Consider the following 21,668-nt stretch of genomic DNA (forward strand, 5'->3'; position numbering starts at 1 on the left):
ATACAGTACTTACAAATAGTACCAGTCTAAACCAGCCATAGGAGATACATGTAAAAAATAAACAACATGCAAATTGCAGGGGAGCAATACTATAGACAGCAAATTACTGTATGACTTGGTTGATACTCCCAATTTACACTACTGGTGACCAGCTGTTTTCCCTCAATTTCCGTTTAAAAATATGACCTGTACCAAACTGTGGCAAGCAAGACTCCACTAAAAGCTGAACTTCTGAAGGGAGGTGGGTTAGAAAATGATGACCAGGGTGTGTAGGTATGATATTACAATGGCAGACACCTTTGGCTGCACATGCCTTTTATAACTACCTCGCTTCAGAATTTTTTAAGCAATAATATTAATATATTATGATATAGTTCCATTATGTGACTCAAGATGTATTCCAGTTCATTGAGAGACTGTACATTCTGTACATCTGACAAAATAAATGTTACTACTGCAGTACCATTTAAAGAAAGGCTCATCATTACATCTAGCTCTGGTGACACCACTGCTCATTAGTATAGCATTTACTGGACTGTCATTGTCACTGCATTTGCCATTGGTTATCATGTGGTAATGATCTGCTAAGTTTACTACAACTTCAAAAATAAAATAAAAAAAGGAAGTGTGAGTGACATTGCAGCACTAATGATAAAGATACAGTGGTGCACAAAAGGACTCTGTGTGGATGGAAGGTGAGCTATGAACTGCATGCAAATAGTTCTTTGACTGCCAGTACTTTAAGTACACTGTACTTTTGTTTAAGCTTAGTTTTTTTTTTGCTAGGCTGTTGATGGAAGTAAAACAGATCCACTGTTTAAAACCAGGAAAAAAACAAAAAAACATTGTGAACGTATATGAATAGATTTGGAGACACAAAGGGTTACTAATTATTTAAAATTGTAATTGTAGGTAAGTTTTTATTTTTTCTTTAATTGCTGTTTTAATTTTGTAAACTGTTATAGTATAATATTGTACAATAAGTGTAGCCTGCATTAAAAAAAGGCTATACTGATGAGGAAAATGCAATAGCAGGTAGTAATATCAATAAGTTGTTTTTCTGACCTGTAATATTTAAAATAATGCTTTGGTAATAATTGAGAAAATTCACAACTTTGTGATTTTAAACACAATACCAATGTTTAAAAACAATGTTTAAAATATTACAAAGGCCTAAATGTTTACTGATTACTTAAAAGTCCCAGGGCACAGTTAACCAATGGACTAAGAGCAACTTATCAAAAAGTCTCTTCCAATGAGGATCTCTTCTTTCTGTATGTTTGGTGTAAAATTAAAGTAACTTAAGGACAAAACAAACATGGGTAATGAAAACATGTTAAATAGTCTAGTTTTAATAATAGAGAGTGACTACAGCCAGAAGAAAATCTACTATCAGCAGCAGCCTTTTTAGGGTTGGATATTATCAGTAATAGTTCTACTGCTAGTCACCAGTTCAGCATCACAGACTGCAGAATGAGAAATATTAATTTTTTATTAGATTTCATTTTAGACAAAGGGCTTTCCTCCCAGATTTGGAAATGCTTGGATTGTCTTTAAAACGACTGAGTGTGCCTTTTGCTTTAATAACCAGATTCAGTAAGAAGTTTTGCAGAAATGGAAAATAATAAATGAAGAAGTGAAAGGTGTTTCTATTTCAACTGGAGAACTGGTATTTTCTCAGAATGATGTGTTTTCATTACAAGTGAGCATTTCTTAAAAAAACACTGCTTCACAGACCTCTCTGTATGAAGAATCTGCTTTGCTTAACCAAACCATTTTACGATATTAAAATAAATAATTATCCTTTTCCCTAATTTTTGGCCTCTTATCATGGTTACAGTACCTTCTGAGTGTTTTGCATTTCACTTCCTGTTGACCTGAACAAATGTTGTCTTAGTTTTGTCTTCTTATATAAAATATAACCACATTTGTTTAATGCTCAATACTGTCATCTACAGTACTGTATTCCAGTCATTAAAAGATGGATGTAGCCCCTATAATGGAAGGAGTTCTTCTCAAGATGTCACAGCAAAAAAAGAAAATATCACCAAAAAACTACAAGGAAAGACTGTTTGAGTTAACAAAAACAACACTTTCATACTACGAGCACGAGAAAGGGGTAAGAGTCTGTATTTCTTTTTTGTACGGTGGATGATATTTTAAAGTAATTAACACATCCCTTACTATTTTTGCTCCAGTAGATTGAGCTTGCTATGAGCTTGTCTGGAGTGACGCTTGACGCTACCTACTTTTTAAAGACTTCAGTAGTGCCAGGACTGAAGTGCATGCACTTGTGTGCATACAATTAATTGTTTATATGGAGAGTTTAGATTTTGACCTCAGAGATTTTTACAGTATAGCAAAACATTTATTTTACCCATGGATAACAACAGTAAGTAATCCATCAATATAATAGATTCATGTGCTCAATTATAAATTCTGAGGTAAAACATGTAAGACAAGCTAAATGAAGTAGACAAATGTTTTGTCTAATTCCTGTCCCATAGGCAAGAGATAAACAGGTGCCCCAGCAAGGTGGTAGTGTATGTGACTTTTTGGATGGTACATTTTTGAAGGGAATTAAATGATCTTACAGCCAACCATGAAACAACACATGTTATTTATTCTTAACTGGCCCCCTTATTGTGTCTTCAGTCTTATTATTTTATTGTGTCTTCCAATGTACCCACGAAGAGAAGCCTTGGCATGCCTTATATTGCTAAAAATAAAGGTTGCATCAGTGCCTAATGAACAAAAGATGGCCTTTTTTGGTCATGTGAGGTCTCGTAGTGACTGTAGTGTCTTTTAACTGTATGGTAGGTGTTTGCTGTGAGAACTTTTTTTTTTAACACTACATAAAACAGCATTACATAAATTACCACAGTAACGTCAGCTTTAGTAGCAAGTGATTTTCAAACAAAATTTTTAATAAAATTGTTCTGTTAATGCTTTGAAATTGAGTCGATGAGGTTGTTAATCAAAATGCATGTTAACAAGATCAAGAAAATGAATGGACGCATAATTTGCTGCTATAGAAACTACAAGCGTACAGAGAGACGGCTGTCCCACCAGTGAGCAGCAGCCAAATGGAAATGAAAAATAATGGGAATATCTATTTTGTGTATAATTTGTGAACTTCATTTAAAATTGTGCATTTTGTTATCCAGAATGTTTATTTAGAACACCACATATAAAATGCTGATTTATGATTATCTGACGTGTGAGTAAAAATCAGACAGCATGAATAAAAAAAATTAAACCTCACTAGTCATTTAACCTGATTTGGGGGAATATTTTGACACAGTTTACTATATACAGCTCTTTTAATGTGCATTTTGCAATCTTTTTTTGGTTTAAATTTATGAATTCCTCTAATCATGCATTTTCTCTGTTACTTTTTGCTTGCCTCCGCGATAAATAAACTCAACATGATTAGAAGTAGCCACTGAACAGAAAGAACTTATAAGAACATTGTATATGCATACAAACGTGTGAAGGTGAAATTGTACCTTGCACATCAAGTGGTGGGGGAGTCTGAAAATATTACGAAATAGGTTTAGGCAAAATCCATGTCAATGATCTGTTACCTGTAAGGAAACTTTATTGCAATATCTACTGTGCCATTTTCTATGCCAATATTTCATTATTTACTTTTATGTTTTTATAATTCAAATAAAATCTACAATAGAGCTCGGCAGTCATATAATGTACGTATCCAGAGTTCAGCTGCAGTCGCATTGATAAGTTCTGTAACAATACACTGGGTGCAAATAATGGTATATAATGTTAGCAATACAACAAACATTCTGTAAGGTTACAAATGATTAAAACAAATGAATAAATCTCATTCATAACCACAAGTATAGAAAATGCTTATATATTTTCATTTCAACGACAAATATTGAATTATCTAAGTGGTCTGTAACAAATTAACCCTGGTCCTTTACATTGTCTCTCTGTATCGTCACCATCAAGCTTGCTGGAACTAGGGGTGCTGGGGGTGCAGCAGTACCCCCTGGCTTTGCATGGCATCCATCATATACAGGGGTTACAGTTTTCTTCAGTGGCTTTCAGCACCCCCACTTTAAAAATTGTTCCAGTGCCACTGGTCACCATCACAGCCGTGATCTGTTACATTTCTGTTTCAAGCTTATATACTCTTTCATTAATTAAAACCATCCTTTTCCAAGTGCAAATTAACGCCTGACAAATTGTGACAATTAACACAGATTTCCTTTTAAATTTCCACTCAAACAAAAGAAATAGTCGCAAGAAGCACTGCTCGTTACGATATTAACATTATTTCAGAAATCAGCATAATTTCGGAAATCACATTTCCATGATTATTTAATAATGAGGCATAATGACTGCTAAAATCACTGCTAAATACTGATTTCTTCATAAATGGTATATAATGGCATATAATTCTTACATGTGTAATTCCATATTATGTGTGTTCTCTATCATTCTGTTTGTTCATTAGGGTTACTAACAATTCCTGGATTTTTGGGTAATACGCAGGTCAGAAATCAAATATTACACAAGCTTGTAGATGGGAAAAGGTAAAGCCTTTAAGAATCCTGTGATTGTTTTTTCAGGTGTAGAAAAGCTGATGGCTCACCAAATTCTAATTTCAATATGTCAAACAATTCTGATAATTTAATGGGAACATACTAATTCCACATCTCTCTAAAAAGGGGATAAAGCATCCTGCTGTTGTAGCCAAGCTGATCTGTTCTGTATTCATATTTTTAAACCGTTCCCAAAAAATAGAAAGGACAACTCATATCCATTGGGGCAAATATATATTCATACATATAATTTTTTTTTTCTTCCAGAAACGAGGAAACAAGAAAGGATTCATTTTAATCGAAAAAATTTGCTGTGTTGAGACCGTCCAACTTGAAGAACAGACTCCGGTCGAGAGACAGTATCCATTCCAGGTTTGTTAATGAAGATACTTGACTGGTTTCACAACCTTCGGTAGAACTAATTAGAACTTGAGTGGAGCTACAGTATACCTACAATAGTAGCATTAGGTAGTCCAAGATTAGTGCTAATTGAGGTCTGTGAAACCACCCTATGGCTTAATACATGGTCACTGGTGTCAGTGCAGACTCCTGAAATCGGCAAAATAATTGCATATTGCTAAAATAATAGCATTGAAACCCTGGTGCTGGGTTTAAAGAAAATTAAATATATTTCTTCACCTATAGAATTTGATCTAAATTAACTAAATAATATCATTACGTATATACAATACTGTAATATGATACCAATAAGGGTAAAAGTTCAAGAGGTCAAGCACTGTGGGTACACCTGCACATAACTGAAGGTTAGAATAAGGTCATTACCATTCATTATCTAAGTAAATAACCCTAAGCAGGGACTGAACAAAATCTTAATAATGGAAATGTTACGTAATGATTATGTGACCTAAATCTAATTTTAATGACTTTTTTTTTTTTTTTTTATAAAATCTTCTTTCAGATTGTGTATGATGAGGGAATTCTGTACGTATTTGCAAACAATGAACGCAGTCGGATAAAATGGTTGGAAGCATTAAAACATGGTAACATAATGTGTTTTTTTTATTTTTTGTTTTACTTATATATCTAAAAACAGATGTTGTGTGTTTAGTGTAGCATTTCTGACCCCACTGGACATCAAATGAAAATGCTATAGTTTTTGAAGTGCCCAAGTATCCATGGAGCCTGTGCACTGTAGAATACAGTAAAGAATACAGTAAAGTTTCCCAGGGTCTAGTAAAATAAATACATGTCTTTGTGTGTCTTTCTTTTTAAATTGATGTCTAATCTCTGCTTTACAGAAATCAAGAAAAATTCAAACCTTTTTAAGACGTACCACAGCGGTTTCTGGGTGGATAAAAAGTTTCTTTGCTGTAAGCAGGCAGTGAAAACTGCCCCAGGTTGCACCCTGTGGGATTCATGTAATGTATTTCATTATTTTTACTAAGAATTAAAAAAATGCAGTATTCTCTTGCTAAGGCAAAAGCCCTCTCTAGAAAACTGAAGTGCTGTCATGTACAGTTCAGTATCTGACACAGGTAAACGCTCCACAGCTAAACCGCCTCATTTTCTGATTGACGTTATCTGGCACCTTACAAGTGAAGCACAGTGTAGCGTGTAATTTAAAGAGTACAATATCAGGATCCAAGTTGTCAGGATGTCAACAATGAAAAGAAAAATTGCGGGTAAGTTATATAAACAGTTGTAGCAACACGTGGGAACGTGTGCCGCTATTTTTTTTGGAACCCCGCTACTTAGGCGCTCTACGAGGTGTCCCGGACCATGTTCCTTTGGGATTTTGCAGTTTCCCATAATACCTTGTGGGTGGGGTTCCAGTGCAGAAAACGGTCAAGGCAACTACAGTGAAATCAGGTCTGACTCAAAAATGGGTAAATGTTGTGTAAAATAACTGATCTTGATATTATTGCTCTGAAGCAACCAGGGAGGAGGGTGCTCAGGAAATGTTGTTATGACATACATTGGGAGGATTTACTATTTTCAGATGACACCAGGGTAAGGTTTAACAACAGAGAACCACCCACTTGTCTCTCCCACGATTCAGTCATTACAACAGGTAACAAAACAATAATCTTGATTTTGATTTCCGACGGGGCGACTTCGGTATTGCTCCAAAGCTACTTTATACTGCCACATGTAGGGCATTGTGGGCAGCTGCGTAAATGTCTGTAGCGAGCAGGTGTGATGTCATTTTGCTGCTTCACTTTGCAGTTCTATCATGGACAGTGCACAGGATGACATCTTTTATACAACAAGAGACAACCATTACACATTGTATTAACTTGGCCAGCTAAACAATCTACTGTGCAAATTTAAAAAAAAAAAAAGAATTGATGGTCTTTGAAGAAAGTTTTTTTGCCAATGAGAGGTAATTTGTTTTAGTATTCTTCTCCGATAGCATCACTGTTTTGCGTATGTGAGGTACTGTATCAGTGACACTAGATGTCACTAAATCCTTACATTTATCAAAACTGTGTTCTGGGCCTTTCCCTTATTTACGTATCTATTTATTTTGGTTTTGCATTTCCTCATGTATCTGGTCTGCATGTATCACTCTCAATGTGTGGGCTATAGTTTGTAGATAATGAGAGAGTGTAGTTTTAGAAATTCAGCAGCTGTTTCAAGACCAGGGCCCTGCTTGTTGTGTTATATGACCATATTCTTTTTAGAGGATTTACAATTGCAAAACAGCATTAAGGGCTTATTTTAATTATACTTTCAGTTTTAGCGATAAGGGGGAAAAGACCAAAATAAAATTGGTTATATCTGAAGTATAGTTTAAGCATGCAATTGGAGCAACTTAATATAAGTTTCAAATAATGTGTTATTTTTCATTTTATAGCAGGAAAATTGCAGCCAGATCAATGTTATACCAACAAACAACTTCCTCCTATACCTGGACAGGTAAGAGAATTTTGACCTTTGAATGAATATTGTCCATTTTCCCATGCCAAGTTAATGGCATTGTCTAGCTTTAGTCATTCAAAAAGAGTTACTGACACTTTATACAGTAGGAAAGAACGCAGAAAATAATTCCAGTAAATCGTACCCTGTAGTAGAATGTAGGATGTGACAGAAAAGCAGCATTGAAATATAATTTTGTCTATTCGTAGCTTTGAAGAAAAAACAATTCAGCTCAAAGAGCCAGCTGCCCTTTATTATATATATGCTTATCATAAAATGTGAAATGTGACCCATGCTGGATTTAATCCAGGCCTTGGTGGCAGCTGTTTTCTTTAAACTGTATCTAGTTCAAGGCCTTTTTATATTCTTAGGTAGAATTATTCTGGTTTTCTTGATGCCTTGACTACTTAAAGTCTTACAATATGTTTGGGATATTTCCAGACATGAAATATACATATTTTACAGGGTAGGGAACGCACATGCCTTCCTCCCATCCCGGAGTATGGGAAAACCTCCCTGAAGATTGTGGTGGCTCTGTACAATTACAACAGACAGGACAAAACTGAACTCAGCCTGGTGAAAGGAGACAAGTATTATGTTTTAGAAGAACATAGTCTTGACAGGTGGAAAGTCAGAGACACGAAAGGGTGAGGATTTATGTTGGAGATACTGAGAACCCATTAGAGCCTGCTTCTCATTTCCAAGGAAGCCCTGGAGTTACAAAAAAAACAGTGACAACTGAATTGTACACTAAAAAACTTCCTAAAATAACATCCCTCTACCTGAGCTGAACATTTGATCTATGGCATGGAAAGTACCAGTAAGCAATAGATTATTATTATTATTATTATTATTATTATTATTATTATTATTATTATTATTATTATTATTATTAAAGGAAATAAATAAAAACAGACACAGAAAGGAAACATTTTCACCACAAGGAAAGACGGGCCAGGTGGCCCATGTTGATAGACAGTTGATGTCCTTTAATGTCTGTTTTGCAATCGAATTTACATTGTCACAGACACCAAAGAGTACACATCACCTAAACATGCATGATCATCCCATGTTGATTGCGTTTTCTTGAGAATGAAGTGAATGCGGTTTCATCACATGTTGATTGTGGATGAAGTGAATACTGTTTCAGCACGTGATTGTGCCTTGTTTGGGTATAGTAATCTGAATAGGTTGTTCGTTCAGGTATCCTAGTTACTGGCTCAAATTTGATTTTCCTATAAATGATATATACAGCAGCCAGTAAAAGTAGCCATTTTCTTTGGTTTACTTTTTGATGATGATCTTGATTCTCCAAATAAATCAGCACCTTCTTTTTTAATAATTAAATTATAATTATTAATATATATATATATATATATGATATATATATTATATATATATATATAATATCTATATTATATATATAGATATACGAATATCTATATATATCAATTACTTATACACACCACTGAACAAAAATATAAACACAACATGTAAAATGTTGGTCCCATGTTTCATGAGCTGAAATAAAAGATCCCAGAAATTTTCCATATGCACAAAAAGCTTATTTCTCTCAAATTTTGTGTACAAATTTGTTTACATCCCTGTTAGTGAGCATTTCTCCTTTGCCAAGATAATCCATCCACCTGACAGGTGTGGCATATCAAGAAGCTGATTAAACAGCATGGTCATTACACAGGTGCACCTTGTGCTGGGGACAATAAAAGGCCACTCTAAAATGTGCAGTTTTGTCACACAACACAATGCCATGTCTCAAGTTTTGAGGGAGCATTCCATTGGCATGCTGATTGCAGGATTGTCCATCAGAGCTGTTGCCAGAGAACTGAGTGTTCATTTCTTTACCATAAGCCGCCTCCAACGTCGTTTTAGAGGATTTGGCAGTGCGTCCAACCGGCCTCACAACCGCAGACCACATGTAACCACGCCAGCCCAGGACCTCCACATCCGGCTTCTTCACCTGCAGGATCATCTGGGACCAGCCACTTGGAAGGCTGATGAAATTGTGTGTTTGCACAACCGAAGAATTTCTGCACAAACTGCCAGAAACCGTCTCAGGGAAGCTCATCTGCCTGCTCGTTGTGCTCACCAGGGTCTTGATCTGACTGTAGTTCAGCGTCGTAACTGACTTCAGTGGGCAAATGCTCACCTTAGATGGCCATTGGCACGCTGGAAAAGTATGTTCTTCACAGATGAATCCGGTTTCAACTGTACCGGGCAGATGGCAGATAGCGTGTATGGCGTCGTGTGGGCGAGCGGTTTGCTGATGTCAACGTTGTGAACAGAGTGCTCCGTGGTGGTGGTGAGGTTATAGTATGGGCAGGCATAAGCTAAGGACAACGAGCACAATTGCATTTTATTGATGTCAATTTGAATGCCCAGAGATACCGTGACGAGATCCTGAGGCCCATTGTCGTGCCATTCATCTGCCGCCATGACCTCATGTTTCAGAATGATAATGCACGGCCCCATGTCGCAAGGATCTGTACACAATTCCTGGAAGCTGAAAATGTCCCAGTTCTTCCATGGCCTGCATACTCACCAGACATGTCACCCATTGAGCATGTTTGGGATGCTCTGGATCGACGTGTACGACAGCGTGTTCCAGTTCCCGCCAATATCCAGCAACTTCGCACAGCCATTGAAGAGGAGTGGGACAACATTCCACAGGCCACAATCAACAGCCTGATCAACTCTATGCTAAGGAGTGTTGCGCTGCATGAGGCAAATGGTGGTCACACCAGATACTGACTGGTTTTCTAATCCACGCCCCTACCTTGTTTTTAAAGGTAGCTGTGACCAACAGATGCATATATGCATTCCCAGTCATGTGACATCCATAGATTAGGGCCTAATGAATTTATTTCAATTGACTGATTTCCTTATATGAACTGAAACTCAGTAAAACCTTTGAAATTGTTGCATGTTGCGTTTATATTTTTGTCCAGTGTGTGTGTCTATATATATATATATATATATATATGTAATGTGATGTTCACTTAACCTCTGTATTGTTTGTTTTCCCGTTTAGTCGTAACTAACATATTCACTGCTGAAATGTTATTTACAGGACAGAAGGCTACGTACCCACCAACCAAATACGCGAAAGGGGGCAAAGTCTAGACATCTGGTAAGTGAGCCTGCGTAAGGGAGCATTCCTAACACGTGTTGTACCCCTTGCTAATTAAATAATAAATTTATATATATCTATATCTATATATATATATATATATATATATATATATATATATATATATATATATATATATATATATATATACACAAAGTACACAAAATGTGTTTATAGCTGTTTTATATATAAAGATTTAAACAATAATTGATGTCACCAGTAAGTATTTATAAGTGTAGTTGTCACTGAACAGTGAATTATACTTCTCGAAACATGTTCTAAATTTGCATTGATAATGTCCTTTGGCATTCTTAGTTAATACTTGTATGGTTCCCTTTATAGTAATGAAGGGCAAGCTCCTAGTGAACTCCTAAAAGAGCAGTCACTCAGTGAGAGCACAGAGTAAGTGAAGAGTTTTTCTCTCCCTGTAATTTCATCCCGAGTTCATCTCGTTTTCCAATGTTTGTCTTGTTTATTGCCTATTATTATCATTTTAATCATTTTATCCCACCATTTTAGATTCACCTTATTTTTCTCAGTATTCTCATGATAGAGATTATACACTCCAACAGGAAGTTAGACTTTGTTGTGATTATTATTATTATTATTATTATTATTATTATTATCTGTTAAAAAAAATATTTTCCATCTTCAATGTTAATGTTATCCGCAATATAATACTTTACAGAACGGGACGCTTTACCCTCAGGCGGTCACACGGAATTAATCAGTAAGTGTTCATTTAATGTCAAACTATTATGTCAAGGACCAAACATCTACATAAGGTAAAACAGTAGAGGTAAAACATTCATAAATACCTAAGCAGCCCTTACAGTAGTTTAATGGCTGGTGCATAATCTAAAAACTGTTGAGATGGATACAAAAGCTTGCACAGCCAGGACGTGAACCTCAACTCGTGAGTGTCTGACTCTCCTACACAACGTGTGCTCATGCCTAGATATTCATATCATCAGGAACAATCATGTACTACTTTTGTCTTTTTATGTCCTTTTAAAAATGCAAAACTTTCCGATTTCATTAGATTTCATTATTTCATGCATAACAGAATCATAAAGCTTATCTGTAGGCAAATTTTATATGCAAAAAAATATATATTCTATCAATTCATAAAAATGATTTCACACAAAGGATCTTGTTTTTTATATTATAATGTCAGTGTATGTGACTAACCCCTTGTGACAAAGACGGCTGTAGTGGGGACGTCAAACCAGAAGAAACACACAGTACTGCGAGAGGAAATAATAAATGGATGCGCTGCTGCGCGGTTTATTATTATAAAATAAAACAGGACAAAAACAGGACACGGCACTCGTTGCCAAAATAAACAGACAAACAAAACAGACTAACACTTAAACAAACAGTGGACTAACAAACAAACACGGTGGGTGAAAACAACAGTTATATATATATTTACTATGTTTACTTTTCTCGTTTTTAATTATCTCCTCTCCACACCCGTTCTCCACTCACCGAACACACAACCCTGAGTGAGTGAAAACATGCTTTTTTATGCAGCTGTACCGAGACTCGATTGCTAATCAATCATTCAATTGGAGTCGTGGTACAACTGCATGTGAATTAATAAAGTGCAATTCCCCATGCTCACATATTATTACTTATTACTTGCACGTGAAGTGCTGTGCAATCCTCATGCCTAAATACAAATATACATTTTAAACACTTGTGTTACACAGACCCGTTTATATCCCGTGTACCAATGATTATACACCAACATTAACACACAACATACAACACAAAATACACACAGGGACGGGCACTTTGCCACACCCCTCCATTGTAATTAATTAAGGTAGGGCTTTCACTGGCTTTAAGATAAACACATTTACTTACCTGGCTCTATTTAACAACAAGTGTTTGGAGAAAGGCACATTTTCTTAAAGGAATAAAACCAGTTTAAAATGGAGTTAATTTGGTTACAGCTAAGATTGAGCATTGCTGCCAGCATTTCAATGCCAGTTTTGTGCATTTAAAATGATTTTGTTCCTTTCAGTGTGCTATAGTTTCTGTCAATGTCCATAGCCATTCACTTGCACTGTTATCTTGCAATAAAATGACTCAGCAGCCGAATTACTGATTATGTTGAACTGATTATGTTTAAGAGGTAATATTTTAGTTAATTAATTACTTAACAAATTAATTAATTATTTTGTTTAGTTTTGTTTTCTAATTACAGTAATTGACTTCCTGGTTATCTTTTAAATGCAAATCAGTGCATTTCTAGATCAGTAATCCTACTACTTACTTCTGGTTGAGCAGACAGCCATGCACTAGTGTCTCTTTATACAAGGTTATTCAGAAGTTCTGCAGCGTATTAAATCATCAAGCAATTGAAAACTAATAATCACCATGGATATGTTTACAACAACTTTTAGCACCCATTTCGATCAATCAATAAACCCTTACCTAATGGTTCTTAATATCATAGCATCGAATCCTACTGTTGAAAAATATTTTAGTATAAAAGACTTATCTTCTATTAATCTATTAAACGAGGGAATTTTTTTTTTTTTATATTGCTACTTCACAGGTAATAGGATAGTTCATACTATACCATTGCACTGGAAAGAGCATAATATACTGTTGAGTGTAGAATTAATAAACACTTGAATTAATACAAAGGTACAAGGCTTTCATAAAAAATAAAAAAATGCTTCATCTTTTCAGGCGTAAATGGTAAACATCACCATCAGCTTACAAAAGCTGTCTAGATCATATAACAGTGCTCGTAACAACAGTTGTTCCGCTTTTCATTATTGGACTATCTGAACAGTTAATTGCTTTTTCTTTCAAAATCAATTACTATCTCTGTTATCGTTTAAACTTTTTGCTGGATTGCTTGTTTTACTTGTTCTGTGCAGTGCTTTTCAATTTTGCTATGTTTTGCTTTGCTTTAGTGAGGATAGTGAAGACAGTTCAGACAATTCTTTAAGTGTGCAATCAGTCAATGTTGAAGACTATGAGTAAGTATTCTGAGGTTTGCTGCATTAGACACATTATATATGTATCATTAAAGCAAATAAGCATTACAGAGTACTATAATGTTATGAACTTTCATTGGCAATAAATATTGAAATGCTATTAAGACAGTAGTTTATATATGTAAATATTAAAATAATAGTTTAAAATCATCTGGAAATCACATACACAACTGGTTTCACAGATTGATTACCTCTAATCTTGGCATCCCTAGTGTTACCTTAGGTGTCTGTGAAATCAACCAACAGTGTTTCCTATTGTACCAAATTGAAAAAACAACCCTTATTGTAATGGTGATATGAAAGTCACAGGACAGGTCATATACTGTATATATAGAATTGTTCCATATTGGAAAGCAGAAACCCATATACATGAAATTAAATTGTAAGTTTCTTGCAAAAAACAAATGTGTTGGCCTATTAAAGGCCCCTCACAGCCCCCCTCTTGCTACGCACATACATTTTCACCAACTTATATTATTATTATTATTATTATTATTATTATTATTATTATTATTATTATTATTATTATTATTATTATTATTATTTTATTATTTTACTTTCTTTTCTCTTTCTAGTTGGTACACAGGAAATATATCTCGAGCAAAAGCAGAACAACTTTTGAAGCAGAAGGTACAGCATCTTAAACACCTTGACATTGACAAGAATGCAATTTGTTCTGGAAGGATGATGACCATTGCTCAATGATTACCAGCTCTAATTCCTTCAGAGAATTTGGGGTGGAATGAAATATGCAATGACTTTGTTCTCTAGAATCATAGTCATCCCTTGTGATTCTGTTCCTTTTGTAACATCAGTAATTTGTGCAGTCTGGATACACATGCATGCACAAAGCTTTTAACAACCGTCTAGAACTGTTTCATGCAAAACTTTTTGTAATCCATTAAAACAGATTTAACAAACATTATTTAAAATACCAATGGCAGAATATAGTTTATTATTTATTATTTATTATTATTATTATTATTATTATTATTATTTATTAATAATAATAATAATAATAATAATAATAATAATAAACTGTAATTATTATATATTTTAAGCTTTTTACAGGAAACATTTTTAGATGTACTATATTTCCTCATGGAAAATGAATAAGTTAACCTCTTTCATTTAGGGGAAAGAAGGTGCCTTTATTGTCAGAGATTCAAGCCAACAGGGAATATATACAGTGTCTGTCTTTAGCCTGGCACTTCAGTAAGTAAGAAAAACAGTTACTGTCATTTTTAAAGCTTGTACTTAGTGGTGTTTTGTTAATTATTTTTGAATGCTAGACTTTATTTTCACTCTGACTCATGTCAAGCCCACAAAAGTAAAACTGCCACATCACTGTAAGCTGGTTTTCAATTCTTGTGCTTACAGGATACAGGAAATCAGGGTTGAAAAATAATTTACAGCAAGTAATAAGGGAACAAGTGGCAAGGGAAGATGTGTTTTTAAATCTTTCATAATTACAACTTTATTATTTTTTTTTTTTTCAGTTTCTCCAGTTGAATTTTTTGGTTTCTAAATGAAATCGAAAGTCTTTAAGTCATGATTTCACGTTTTATGTTTCAGAGATAAAAATGGGTCAATTCGGCATTACCGTGTAAACGTTACTCCTGACAATCAGTATTACCTGGCAGAGAATCACCTGTTTGACTCAATCCCGAAAATGATTCAGTATCACCAGCACAATGCAGGAGGTAAAGTGCTTTTGAAAGGGAGACGGAGGATTAGGGATGGCGCAATAAATTTGACTATTTGTGAATGATAGAAACCTGTACAGATTTTAAAAACTTTTTTTATATCATAATTTTTTTTAGGAATAGTTACTAGACTACGCCACACAGCAACAGTAAACGTGAACAAGGTGCCATCCTCAGCTTATGGTAATTTCTGAACTTGCAGTAAAGCAATACTCTATACACTCTTCATTTAAATAATGTTTATGTAATATTTGTTTATAATCCCATTGTATATGATCTAGATCATATTTTTTTACTATTTCTGTGCTCATGGATATTTGGCATGTTTGTGAACATGAGAAAGTTTGTCATGTTTAATAACATCACCAATATGTTTTACCATTGACCATTCTGAGCATGCTGGGATTGCTGCAATGAGGCCCATGTAAAAAGGACCACTTCATGCATCAGTCATTTATTTTCTGCTTTTATAAGGTGTTGATTGAACCCTCCCCCTAGTGTGTACAGCACTGTAATCCAGTTATGTTTCTCTGCTATTAGGGAAATGGGAGCTGAAACGAGAAGAAATAACCCTTTTGAGAGAGCTGGGCAGCGGGCAGTTCGGAGTGGTGCAGCTGGGGATTTGGAATGGGAAGTACAATGTCGCCATCAAAATGATCAAAGAGGGCTCCATGTCTGAGGAAGAATTCATTGAGGAAGCTAAAATAATGATGTGAGTTCAAACACTGAAACAGTAGGATGAATAGATTTTATCATACACTGTCTGTATTCATTTATTCACAGAATGATTCATAGCATGCTACTTTCAGAATAGGTGGGGTAAAAAAAACTGTCATGTGATTATATTTAACACATGAACAAATTCTATTAGACAATATGTTTTCAATTGAGATAGTTGATCAGTTAACGTCTTTCTTGGTCTTGATCTTGTTTGAATGGCCAGGATCTGTAATATTTACTCTAAGCAACTTTACTGAATCTCCTCCTATGTACACTAGTGAATTTCCATTCAGCCGTAGCCCTAGGGTACTAGCTAACGCATTTCTCAGTACTGTTTTGAATAACGTAATGAAGTGTCTGCTTTATAAGTTCTATACTTCTGCATCAGGTTTTCTACACTTCTGTATGTGTCCCACCCCTGTCCTTTTACAGATCTGGAAAGTCTAATTTAAAATTTAAAAAAAAGTTAGAAAATAATAACATGGTTCCTTTTTTTTATTATTTTATTTTATTTTTCAAAAAATACAGATTTCCATGTACAAAAACCAAGTCAAAATGTTAGTTATAAAGAGATCATTTTGGTTTTTTATAGTTTAGCCGTTTATCAGAACGAGTCGCTGTTATACCAGTCATAGTCAAAATGCTACTGTGACTTACCAAGTGTCTAGGAGGAGTCCCTTGTCCTGGAGTAAGTTGGAGAAATGACCTAGGAGGTGGTGGGAGGTCTCCTGTGGAAACCTCAGTCCGTAAAGCAGCCACCACTGGATACTCGGAAGACACACTGGGGTTCCTGTATTCATAACCAAACCATTTGGTCTTTTAGGAAACTGAGACATCCAAAGCTGGTGTCTCTCTATGGAGTTTGTACCAAAGCCTACCCGATCTATATTGTGACCGAATACATGTCCAATGGTTGCCTGCTAGACTACATGAAGGCTCATGGGAAGGAGATGCAGCAGGCGCAGTTGCTAGAGATGTGTCTCGACGTCTGTGATGCCATGACCTACCTGGAGAGCCAGCAATTTATACACAGAGACTTAGTAAGTGTGCATCCCTCTGGAATGTGCATTGTAAATCGTGATACCGCACACCTTCAGCTTGACTTTAAATACTAGGCTGGATTTTCAACTTCACTTCACCACTTGACTGCCACTGAATATACCACATATCCAGCTTGAGTAATGTAAAAAATATGTGTTTACTCTCATTTAAAAAGTAATCATTTCCCTTGAATTAACCTTGATTGCTTTAAGTAACTTGTAAAGGGACAAAGCATTATCTAGTGTCAGTTTAACACTAACTGTAATCAAAAATGTCCCACAAATATTCTATAAGATTCAGGTCTGTTTAAGCATTTTGACTTTGCCAAAGTTATTTATTATCATAGTTCTATATGTTGTTAAACATTAATTTCTACTACAGGCTGCCAGAAACTGCTTGGTTGAAAAAGACCTGACAGTAAAAGTTTCAGACTTTGGAATGGCCAGGTAAAAGGAAAAACTAAATTAAATCAATTTGTCTAACAATTAGAGGTAACACTTAACCTTGAGTGTCTCTAAATGCACAGCATTTCCATGTGTGGATGCATAGGGTTTCAAGATATCTGTATTAAATGATGGTAACCCTTTTTGTTTATTTTACTTTATTTTAGTTTATTTTTTATTTCAATATGATAATGTTTTTTAGTAATATCAGTACAGTGATCTGTCGCTTATCTGCCCGTCACATATCCTCCCTAACCGTTTATCTGCCATGATCAACCTCTTCAGCAATTGTGTGAATATAGTAATTGTTACAGCTGTGTATAATGGTATTTGAAACAGGATTCAGTCGTCTGACTTTTTACATATCCACCCTTACTCTGGTCCCACCACAGTCAGATAAGTGATGGATTATTGTATCCATCGTACTTTCTTTTACTTTTACTGATATATCATGTAAAAATAAAATGTAGTATTCTGGTGAATCACATCTATCACATTCTCACCCTTACTCTCTTATTAAAAACAAAGAAAATGAAAAATGCATGCTTGCTAAAAACAAAGTTCATAAAGAATCCACTGGTTTGTGCACGTACATAGCAACTAATGGGGGAATTCGTGTCTAATAATGTGGGAATGTGTACCATGCTGTTACCATGGACTTACATCAATTTCCAAGTTGTCCTTTTTACATGTAATTACACATGTGTTACTTTATAAGAACTGAAACCATTAGTATAACCCAGTTATTACAATGTAGTTACATGGCTATGCATGTCCTGTATAATAAAGAGCTACCTTTTCCTCTGTCTGCTTCATTGCTTAGGTATGTGATGGATGATCAGTACACAAGTTCAGCTGGCACTAAGTTTCCAGTGAAATGGTCTGCCCCAGAAGTTCTGAATTACACCCGATTCAGTAGCAAATCTGATGTGTGGGCTTTTGGTATGTACTTTTTGGTTTAGATTTTTTGTTGTCTAACAGCAAAGATTTGTAAACTGACAACATTGTGTTCATTTCACATTCTATAACTTCAACGAGTCTTACTCTCCTTTTAGAAAAATAGTGTAGATGACACTTTGAATGAATGGCTGTGTGTATTTTCTCCATATTGCTGAATGAAATACATTTTGATTTTTGTGACCATTGTTAAACATATGGTAATTGGGGCCAACGTCTCTTTGTGGAAAGCAGAAGACATGTTTGTTTTGGGAAGCTAAGCCCTTTCTGAATAGTTATTTCTTTTTTCTGTGTGACAGTCTCACTGGTGCAGAGCACCTGTTTACCCAAGAGTATATAGTTGCAGAACGAAGGCTCCCACCGTGTAGCTCTCTCAGGGAGCTCACACAGCGTAGTTCACACAGCATAGCTCACACAGGGTAGCTCACACAGGTGACCTCACACAGGGGACCTCACACAGCATAGTTCACACAGGAGACCTCTCACAGGGGACCTCACACAGCATAGTTCACACAGCGTAGTTCACACAGGGGACCTCACACAGCATAGTTCACACAGCGTAGTTCACACAGGGGACCTCACACAGGGGACCTCACACAGCGTAGCTCACACAGCGTAGTTCACACAGGGGACCTCACACAGGGTAGCTCACACAGCGTAGCTCACACAGGATAGCTCACACAGGTTAACTCACACAGGGGAGCTCACACAGCGTAATTCACACAGGGGACCTCACACAGCGTAGCTCACACAGGGTAGCTCACACAGGTTAACACACAGGGGAGCTCACACAGCGTAGTTCACACAGGAGACCTCACACAGGGGAACTCACACAGCGTAGCTCACACAGGGTAGCTCACACAGGGTAGCTCACACTGGGGAGCTCACACAGGGTATCTCACACAGGGGAGCTCACACAGCGTAGCTCACACAGGGTAGCTCACACAGGGGACCCCACACAGGGTAGCTCACACAGCGTAGCTCACACAGGGTAGCTCACACAGGGGACCTCACACAGCGTAGCTCACACAGGGTAGCTCACACAGGGGACCCCACACAGTGTAGCTCACACAGGGTAGCTCACACAGGGCACCCCACACAGCGTAGCTCACACAGGTTAACTCACACAGGGGAGCTCACACAGCATAACTCTTTCAGTGTAGCTCACACAGGGGAGCTCACACAGTTTAGCTCACACAGGGTAGCTCACATAGGGTAGTGCTACATGTGCTACTGGTAATTTACATAGTGCATCATTGACCCTCAACACCCCTACTACGTACCATAATACCCCATGAATCTTAGGTTTAGGGTTAGGTTATTGTTGTGAAATAAGCTTTGTTTTAGTACCTAAATTTATTATCCTGATCATGTGATCTGGCTGTAGCATATAATGATGACGTCTATTATGAGTTGCGCATACAGCGCTACCCTGTGTGAGCAACACTGTGGGAGCCTTTGTTCTGCAGCAATTGTCCCTCTCTGTTTACCTCTGATTGTTGTGTTTTATCTTCAGGGGTCCTAATGTGGGAGGTGTTCAGTTTGGGAAAGCAGCCTTACGATCTTTATGATAACACCCAAGTGGCTCAGAAGGTCATGCAGGGATACAGGCTTTACAGACCACAGATGGTGAATGAAGACTTCTATAAAGTAATCAAAAGCTGCTGGCACGAGGCAAGTATGTTTTTGATATGTTTATTAAACTGTTTTGGAGGGAGATAAAAGTTTATTTGCAGCTTTCAAAGTTCTGTTTACCCTAAATTTAAACTAAGTGTTGTGTACTGTATGTTTATATCTTTCAGTGGACTGGACCTAAGTTCGGCAAATTCAAATATACATTTTTTTTTTCTTTTAGAAACCAGAAGAGCGGCCTACTTTTCAGCAGCTGCTGGAAACTATCCAAAGCTTTCTAGAGAAATGATGCTCCTCAAGAGAAACTCTTCTTCCTTTAACATATAGTACAAATCAAAAGCATGTCATCTGTTCTTTTTAGAGATTTAATGGCAGTCTGTGATTCTTTAACTGAACGACGCAACTCAGTAGTCTTAGAAAAGCCTAAATTTCAAATGTTTTGGGGGACATAGTGGTATGGAACTTTTTCTCAGAAGTTGCTTTTGACACCTTCATTTGCATTGTATTTTAAACACCTGCTACTACCTGATCTGTACAGCAAAGACTTTTGCCATTTTATAAATATTTTTCTGTTATTTTTAGTTTATTAAATGAAAAAAATACAATTGTATGAAGAAATATCATCCTTAAATCTATAATGAATTTTTTTTTCGTGATACCATTGGTATCTCAGCATATTAGAAATGTTCACCCTGTTATATCTTTATACATGGGTACCATTAGCACAGAACTACTCTAAAAAACGCTGTTGTAGTTGCCTTGAAGGTATTTTGGAAAGTGGATTATAGGTTTAGAATATGGATATGCCAACCCAGATAAAATGGACCCAAATGGAAACTTTAATTTCTAAAGATAACGTATATTATGAAAGGGAGTTTAGTCAATTTTTGTCGCTGATGTATTTGTTTTATTATTTATTATTTATTTTAAATTCTATATACCAGGAAGTAAAGTGAGGTAAAATAATTTCTAAGAATTTATGGATCGTCATTGTATATATTGCTGGGTGTTGTTTTTCTTGTAAGATTCTGTAAATGTTTCCAAATAAATAGGTGTTATACAAGAAATGCATAGCAAAAAACTTGTGTTGTTTTGTTTGTTTGTTTTTTAAATAATTCAACAGACTTTTTCAATGAATCCAGCTTTCAGTCAGAAAAGATTACTAAATTAAGTTGTTTTGATATCTAATTTCAGAGCAGGTCTTTCACAGTTTTTTACCAGTAATGTGCTGTACAATATATTTCAGTTTCACTCTCATGTTATCTGACTCACTTTCTAGCTTTTATAGTTAAAGTATTTCTAGTCTTTTCTGCTGATTCTGTTTTGCCATAGCTTCCCCTGCTGTCATTGTGATACTCGCGTATCTTGTCTGAAGGGGTATATCTTGTCTTGTGTGTTCAGCTCTAAGCACACTGTTAGACTCTGATGATATTTTTAATTTGTTACCATCTCATCTATCAGGTACAGCTCGAGTATCTATATGTATTATTTAGTGCCACAGCTGTGAGGCTATTTGAGACAATCCAAACGATGTTCCGGTCTGTGAAACC

At 35.9% G+C, this 21,668-nt stretch overlaps 1 protein-coding gene across 3 annotated transcripts; it reads left to right on the top strand.

Annotated features, from left to right (window-relative positions):
• Positions 1–610: 610 nt before the first annotated feature.
• LOC121320625 (cytoplasmic tyrosine-protein kinase BMX-like) lies at positions 611–21,155 on the top strand. 3 transcript variants are annotated; one of them, XM_041259118.1, is made up of 21 exons: positions 611–695; positions 1,959–2,119; positions 4,839–4,943; positions 5,491–5,572; positions 5,831–5,950; positions 7,390–7,451; positions 7,917–8,098; positions 10,540–10,599; positions 10,942–11,001; positions 11,288–11,329; positions 13,536–13,601; positions 14,195–14,249; positions 14,755–14,834; positions 15,195–15,322; positions 15,443–15,508; positions 15,866–16,037; positions 16,869–17,085; positions 17,468–17,532; positions 18,353–18,471; positions 20,003–20,160; positions 20,342–21,155. In XM_041259118.1, exons 2-21 carry the CDS (start codon positions 1,982–1,984, stop codon positions 20,405–20,407), a joined length of 2,043 nt encoding a protein of 680 aa, XP_041115052.1. In that variant the 5' UTR covers positions 611–695; positions 1,959–1,981; the 3' UTR covers positions 20,408–21,155. The 3 variants fall into 3 exon arrangements, with proteins under 3 accessions (XP_041115052.1, XP_041115051.1, XP_041115053.1); XM_041259117.1 differs by lacking the exon at positions 611–695 and adding an exon at positions 796–912; XM_041259119.1 differs by lacking the exon at positions 611–695 and adding an exon at positions 1,634–1,702.
• The last annotated feature ends 513 nt before the right edge of the window (positions 21,156–21,668 follow it).

The sequence above is a fragment of the Polyodon spathula genome, chromosome 9, assembly GCF_017654505.1.
Source record: "Polyodon spathula isolate WHYD16114869_AA chromosome 9, ASM1765450v1, whole genome shotgun sequence".
NCBI lineage: Eukaryota > Metazoa > Chordata > Actinopteri > Acipenseriformes > Polyodontidae > Polyodon > Polyodon spathula.